The sequence below is a fragment of the Vespa crabro genome, chromosome 1, assembly GCF_910589235.1.
Source record: "Vespa crabro chromosome 1, iyVesCrab1.2, whole genome shotgun sequence".
Lineage (NCBI taxonomy): Eukaryota > Metazoa > Arthropoda > Insecta > Hymenoptera > Vespidae > Vespa > Vespa crabro.
In genome coordinates, this window is record NC_060955.1 from 21187592 (window position 1) to 21195472 (window position 7881).

A 7881-nucleotide genomic window follows, 5' to 3' on the forward strand; every position below is an offset into this window, starting at 1 on the left:
AAATTATTTCCGTTATATTTAAAATTTGAGGTTCTTGGATTTATTTGACTATAGTAGTACAAGTGTAATCCTTAATAAGATTTATATTTAATATAAAAAATTTTTTTCTTCAATAGTTTCTAAATAAAAAATTATTTCTTATTTTCAAAATCAAAAATGATAGTTCCTAAATATCTATTTTAATAGTATTAAAGTACTTCAATAGTAAAAGTTCGTAAGTCCATATTCTAAATTATATCAATCTTTAAATTAATTTTATGAAGAATTAATATTAATAGTACAATATGAATATTATAACAGAGGATGATAAATTTGTCCCATTACATTTTGTATTTTGTAATTTTTATGGTGAAGATACATGTTTTTGTTGGAACGATGATAAATTTGTTATGTTTCCATACGTACAAGAAAAATATACATCTTTGTTGCCAGTTTTGATTGCACCGAAACAAATAAAAACTATACAATGCTTTTCCAATAGAGTTTTCTTTACATGTTTACCACATGGTGTATATAAACTTTCAAGAGATAGAAGATTCAGTGTATTAAGTAAAAGTGCTATAAGTGTTGGTTCCATATTTTTTGAGATACTTAAGACAAAGGATGATCACTTATATTTGGAAAATAAACAAAACAAATCGAGTAAAATATTACTTCATTTGCCACTCATGTCAAAACAACTAGAAGAATTATGTACTTTTCCTTTGAACATGGAAAATTCAGAACATGAATTTAGAAACATATTACTAGATAAAATTGATATGGTAGATAATTTATGTTTGATTGGAAATGGTAAAAAGTTATTTACTTTAACAAAAGAAGTAATTCATTTAATTCATAGTTGTGATAATAAAATAATAAACATTGTACCTATACAAAATGACAAAAAGATTAATGGATTAGTACTTATAACAAATACAGATGCAATTATCATTGTGCATTCAAAAAATAATATATTACGCTATAAAAAACTTTATCTAGGAGTAAATGTTAAAACCCTTTGTGCAGGACTTAATTACCAATGTAGCGATAAAATATGGATTGTTTATTCCGATGGATCCAAATTGTATTATATGATAATGACACTTTCTACCGAAATATATAAGAAAGTAAAAATAGAAGAAAAAAATTTTATTTGCGTGCAATATTATGAAAAAGATAAATTTGTAGGTCTAACTAAAACAAAAGAACTTCATGAATTATCCATTAATCCAATAGAAAATTGTGTAAATGAAGAAATTTCCAAAGATGATTTTATAAATCTTCATAAAGATATGTTAAAAGGTACAGATTTAATTGTTGAACAAATCTATGAAAGAGCAAAAGAACTAGAATTGTGGAATAAAATACTTCTTACTGAAGAAGATAAACTTTATAGAATAAATCTTTATGCTTGCAGAAAGAAAATACAAATGTATCCTAAAATGACAGTATATAGAATAGCAAATCAATTATTTCTTAATATGGATTTTCAAGAAAATTTACCAAAAAATGTTTATATTGTTTGTTTCTTAGTATCCAATTATGAAACAACTTTCTCTATCAAAGAAATAGTAAATAATGAAACTTCAATCGATTTACCTATAGTAACAAAAAAATTATTTAATTCTTTACAAATCAGAATGGATTTAGTAACAATCATAAACGTAGAGCAACCATGGTTTCTTATAAGAGATTTTGTAACAGATCCAGTTATAGAGAAGAAGAAGAAACTAAAAGAAAAGCAAATTAAGAGAGATAAAACAAATTTTATAAATGCTAAAATAAATCTTATAAGGAATTTAATGTTGACAAAAAACTTAACTATGAAAAAATTATCAGAGATGAAAAAGAAGATAAGAAAAGAAATATGTGACTTTTAATTTAATAATGTAAGCAATCATTTCATAACATAAAATGTCTTATGTTATTACTATCACAATTTTTTAAAAAAGTTTATAAAATCATTTATGTAATTAAGGTACAGCATCATTTATCTATAAGAACACAAGTAAATTTATTAATAAATATAATAAATATGTTTAAATTTTTTCAGAACTGGGCATTTCTATTATACTTCCAATACTGCAACTGGAACTCTTTGGTTGTTTCACAGAATTTCTAAAACTATTTTGTATTCTGGGACCACCAAGTCGATCTTGAAGTGTATCTAATGATTTAGCACTTTTCTTCGAACCATTAGCACTACGATCTTCTTGTTCATCGTTTTTATTGGAACGACGTTGTAGAATTTTGGTAACACAGACTTTAAAGTTTTCTGAGAATATACCATAAAGAATAGGATTGACCACTGTATTTAATTGAGCTGTAATAAGTGCCCAAATGAAATGATGCGATCTCATGAAAAAATCAGTTTGTTTAGGTGGTCTCTGAGCATCAATGAAAAGCAAGAGAGCGATGATCGTTATTGGCAACCACATAACTAAAACGGCAACTACGTTTAATAATAAAATCCGCATGACACGTATATGCTTGTGAAGACGGACTTCCTCGTGTTGTGACATACTACCAGTTCTACCAGTACGTTCTATAACTGATGATGTAGATAATTTTCTTCCAACCCATGGTATTAATGATCCTACCACCGATAATTCCGAATCTCTTCTATTTCCTTTACCAGTGGTTAAGTCCTACAAGATATAAAATTTATCAAATTAAATTAAAAAGATTTAGCAATTTGTTAAGACTTAATATACCAACCTGAGCTACACAAGGTACAGCCCATCTATCTCGCGTATTAAGAATCTTTTTAAATATCTGTTGATAGTGATACACCAAAAGACTCATTGGTAATAGACAAGTAAACGTGAGTGTTACTATAGTAAAAATAAGTGATATTTTCACCATTGATTTTTGTGGAAAGACAAGAGTACATATTTTAACACCACCCGAGACTGCCTGTAATAATTAAATGAAAATACAGCTTCAATATAGTTTTTATATAAGTATAATAATTGGACAATAATATGATAATATAATCGGACATTTACCCTTGGCTTAAACCAAATTGTAACAGGAAGAAAAACAAAAAAAGCGACGATCCATGTTGTTAAACAAATAAACAGCACTCTTTGATTAGTTAGGATGCTTCTATATGGTGCTACTGCTAAACATTTGTGTCTGTCTATTGATATAACTGTGAGCGTCCATAAAAGTACGAAGCCACATACGTACTGAAATAAAACAAAAGAAAGCAAAGATTGATATTAAATCAATTTTAATTATCAATATTATCAGCCTTAGTTCCGTGTTGTTAAATGTCATCTAGCGGAATTAGTTTTCAAAATAGGAACATTACTTTCGTTATACACACGTTAGCGGCTACGAATGAGTATTTATAGTCACCCTTCATGAACAGGTGTGACCTTGATCTGTAAGGGTGAGAGGTGTATTGTGTCACAGTAATACACCTCTCGTCTGCCAACTAAAAATATACTTCTACATATAGTTGCTGTTAATTTCAACTTACATAAAAAAATGACACGTTAAACTTTCATTATTATTATTTTAATTCTTACTGTAACATCGAGCGTATTTTATTCTAATCGTTAAAAAGATAAAAAATTTGTATATATAAAAAATGTTATGTTTAAGAGAATTGACATTTTTATGTTTAGATAATTATAAGATTAGATAATTAAATCTAAAAAAGGATTAAAATTTTGATAATTTAGATAATGAAATTATTAAATGAGAGAGAAAGAGAAAGAGAGAATAATTTTCTAAACGAATGAAAAAAAGTATAACGATTTTTGATATGTCTTTCTTAAAAATGTAATATATGATCTCAAAAAACAAATAAAATCACATTTTACTTTTCACGGGAGCATTGACTCTTGCGATTCTTATCATTGTAGTGACAAGAAGAGATTTGTGAGCAATGATAATAGCAGATAGGGAGAAAAGAAGTAGAATTACCTCGGAATATGGTAATAATGCGCAAACTACGTCACCGAGTACCCAAGATTGCGTCAATCTGGTGTAAGCAACCACTGGGATACCAAGAGCAAACAATAGATCCGCTGCAGCCAAGTTCACTAGGCACAAGTTCGTGGGCGTTCTAATCTCCTTGTACCTGAGCACGCAAACAGCCATTCCAACATTGACAATGATTGCTGCGAAGAACGTAATGAGAAGTACTGTCACCTGAAGAAATAAAAAAAAAAGAACTCCCTTTTTTTTTGTTTTTCTACTTACTAGGTCGATATGGATCAAATGAATATTTAGTAATATTTATTTTGTATATTTTTATCCTATATCGTACCTCTACAACAGCTGCTTCGTACCTTTCACCGAACTGACTATAATAAGAAAAATGATATTTGCTGCCATATTCGTTTTGCCCCCATCGGTAGGACGAATTCATGTTTGTCTTCTTTTCCTCCTTCTCTCTCTCTCTCTTGTCAAATTTTCTTGATACCTACTACATCTGTCATTCTTTTTGCAGAACAATCTATCTTCATAATTTACAAAAGATTTTTTCCATCTATGCTGCAATAAATGAAGAAGAGAAAAAATGAAAAAAGAAATATATTTGTCATTAATTAACGATCTATCAAGTTCATCAATTAGGTTCATTTTCGAAGCTTATCAATATGCAAGCTTGCAAGAAGAGGGTTCTCGATGAAAGACTTTTTTATTGGCCTTCGAGGTATTTTTAAAAGTAATTACTCTTAAATCCATGAGATGAAAGCTCGACCTTCGAACTAAATATCTACAATAGAGAAAAAAAGACAAGATGTCTACCATCAGGGTCATGGTTTATCTGAAGAAGCTATACCACGTCCTTCCAATTTACTATGCTTTCGTTCTAAGCTTATTAAGTTATTATTAGATACTAACACGCGACAATATCTATGTATGCTTGACTTTACTTTTCTTAGACACTACGATGTATTCTCTTGGTGCTCTATTTACGAGTTTATATATCGCAAACATTTATTTCACCTATCGGTATAGTACCTTAGCAAATATAATTTTCCCTTTATCTGTTATATATATATATATTCTGTTATTTTCATTTAAGGTAACGAGAAATTCGTTTTCCGACATAAAAGTCAATCCTCTCCCTTTTTGATCAAGAACAAAAAGCTTGGAGAAGCAAGAAGAAAATCGTTCGGTAATAAATCTGCAAAAGGAATCTCGTAAAAGCTTTTTTTAATATCCGATAGAAACGATTTTCAACGAAATTGAAGCTTCATTCCTCTTCAACAAATTGTCGTTTACTTCTTGGTATTAACACTATATTTTACACGCACCCCCGCACATACGTATAGATATCTATTCTTGTTTATCTTACCGCAAACGACTAACTAGACATTTAAACCGGTAAACATTGCTTCGAAGATTTATCACCGTTAAGAAATCCGCATGCATCACTGATTCTCGTTTTTCTTTACCTATATCATCAAATTTGAGATCTTCTTCTATCATTCGTTCGATCTTTAGTAAATATATCAATTTTACATTTTATATACATTCATAGAGAAATATTATAATTAGTCGAATTATTAATATTATAATGAAGTTTTAAGCTTTTTTAATTTAAAAAAAAAAACAGACAAACAAGAAAAAGAAATGATCTCAGACGAAATAGTTGCGCAAGAGTCATATTTTAAACCTTCAATTTCTATATAAAATTAAAGTCGTCATTTTATTGAAGTATGAACTATGGAAATGCGACAAAGTGATTGACCCTAAAGCTTTGACGTTTCCGCTTTTAATTAACTTTTATAAAGAAAATGTCCTTTGGTTGAATTTCAAAAAAAAATATATATATGTATGTACATAAATTGCGTTATTAAGAATTCATCATCATTGCGTGATGGTTGCATGATTAAAACGGTATGAGACATCGACAAGTTTATTGAATAGTAAATTTCCCGCGTTATTTCGTTAATAGCTCGAATGGCGGAAATCAAAGGCGCCATTTTGCAATTTACAGTAACGATATTAAAATGAAAAAAATTGTTATTTAAATTGTTATAAAATGAATAGAACATTTAACTATATTGTCGGATAATAAAAAATAATTTAGTTCATTAAATGCTTTTAGAAAAAAATGTAATTACTTTATCGAATGATAATTAAACGTCAATTAGATGAGAGAGGGATAAGTAATTATTCCTAATACGAATTGACAATTATTATTCTACGCCTATGTTATTTGCTCGTATCATTGGCGTGCGATAAGTGATTACGATTTTCTAGATCTCTGCATATATGTTCTCACATTAAGACTACAAATATATACTTTACTTTATTACCATAATGTAAATCTTGTTGAAACGTTTAAGCTTAGCTTCGTACGTCGTTGTTAATTAATTACATGCGAAATTGAAATTAAAAACGAGAAAGATTATTCTTAAAAAAAAAAAAAAGAAAAAAAAAGGAAAGAAAGATAAACAAAACAAAAAAGAATTTTCTTTTCATTACCATTTACCTCTTTGAATTACTTCATCCGTAAATCTCTATGAAACATGTAATCAAAGTATGTACATCGATCATGAATCCTGTTTTATTTTTTAACATGAATACACCAAAAAAGCATCGACTTTTGTAATTAATAAAAGTGTAAAAGCATCATGTATCTATGTGTATTCCTTACATCTAGGCTCTTTCTTTATACATTTGTACAGACACGCTAAGTAATTAATCACTGGTAATCAAGCCATGTGTTCGTCCGCCATCTTTCTTTTTCTTTCTAAGCGGACTTTGAAAATCAATCCTTTTACAAAAAAAGAGATATCTACTTTTGTAAACCAGGAAGATTCTTGCCTTTTTTTTGTTTTAATATTTAAACAATTCATCTATTGCTACGATGAAATAATAATAATATACATATAAATATAAATAACTTCAATTCTTCATTAAATGTGTCCAATTTTTAAAAAGATATAATAAATGATCCTTGAATTTTTGTTAATTTTTGAAACTGATCGATCGATGGTCGACGTTTTTTGCTTCGGAATAACAAACTAAAAACTTCATATGTTATTAAACTGCGATTCTTTTAAAATTATTTTGAAGGACATTAAGAAAAATTGATTTTCCAATAGTAGAATAAAAAAAATAATATATTCAGTTTGATACGAAGATTACTTAACGATCTTCTATAAAAATAACAATGATAGGTCACTTGCGGTGTTGCGTATCCCGATCTGGGGGTTAATAAACGACTTTATTGCAATTCAACGTTCTGACGTTGCTTTCACGATTTATGTACGTACATACATCTTTCCTCCTTTAACCAACGAAAATAGATATCGCGTTGAACTTGAGAAATCTTGTCTTTCTACTCTTATTTTCTTCGAAGTCGAACATTTCTCATTAAAATTTAAATGAAAACGTATAGATCGTACCTTAAGATATTAAGTCGGTGTAGTAGTTCAAACGAATTTATGTCCTCTTGTAAGAAAAAATAACTTTCTTTTACATCATTTAAATATTAATATTTTTCTGATATTTAATATGACACTTCAAGATGTTACGAGGATTTTAAATTTCCCGCCAATCAAAAAATTCAAATACCGATAGTCCTTTGTCAAACGGATGATTATTAAACTTTACACTTTATTTAATTGATCTTAAATATAATGAATTAATTAGTATCAATATAAGGATATAAAAATTGTTGAAAAACACAATCAACCAAAAGATACAATGAACGTTACGAGTGTCTCTAACGAACGCTTTTCACTGACTGGCCAACTTCGAGCCACCATCGTTCGTAGGGTGAGCTTCTGCTTCGAAGAAAAGCTTTATAAAATATGCCGCGCAAGTCATTGCTGTACCTTGAAGACAGCAATGTCACAAATGTCATTGGACTCTTTTTAATGACAATAGCGTATATAGTCGATTGTTTTTTCTGAACAAAAATAC

General features: G+C 28.7%; 2 protein-coding genes across 7 annotated transcripts; one reads left to right on the plus strand and one right to left on the minus strand.

Annotated features, from left to right (window-relative positions):
- Positions 1-267: 267 nt before the first annotated feature.
- Positions 268-2177, plus strand: LOC124431725. Of its 3 annotated transcripts, XM_046979947.1 has the most exons (3): positions 268-1284; positions 1687-1871; positions 2036-2177. In XM_046979947.1, exons 1-2 carry the CDS (start codon positions 285-287, stop codon positions 1860-1862), a joined length of 1176 nt encoding a protein of 391 aa, XP_046835903.1. In that variant the 5' UTR covers positions 268-284; the 3' UTR covers positions 1863-1871; positions 2036-2177. The 3 variants fall into 3 exon arrangements, 2 of the variants coding, with proteins under 2 accessions (XP_046835903.1, XP_046835892.1); XR_006944082.1 differs by having other exon boundaries at positions 268-1960; positions 2036-2173; XM_046979936.1 differs by having other exon boundaries at positions 268-1871.
- On the minus strand, positions 1972-7747 carry LOC124431738 (free fatty acid receptor 4-like). Of its 4 annotated transcripts, none has more exons than XM_046979968.1 (6): positions 7362-7732; positions 4265-4486; positions 3919-4146; positions 2991-3173; positions 2701-2898; positions 1972-2630 (listed from the first exon to the last, which is right to left on the minus strand). In XM_046979968.1, exons 2-6 carry the CDS (start codon positions 4364-4366, stop codon positions 2022-2024), a joined length of 1320 nt encoding a protein of 439 aa, XP_046835924.1. In that variant the 5' UTR covers positions 4367-4486; positions 7362-7732; the 3' UTR covers positions 1972-2021. The 4 variants fall into 4 exon arrangements, with proteins under 4 accessions (XP_046835924.1, XP_046835919.1, XP_046835945.1 ...); XM_046979963.1 differs by having other exon boundaries at positions 4265-4491; XM_046979989.1 differs by lacking the exon at positions 2991-3173 and having other exon boundaries at positions 4265-4491; positions 7362-7747.
- Positions 7748-7881: the final 134 nt, after the last annotated feature.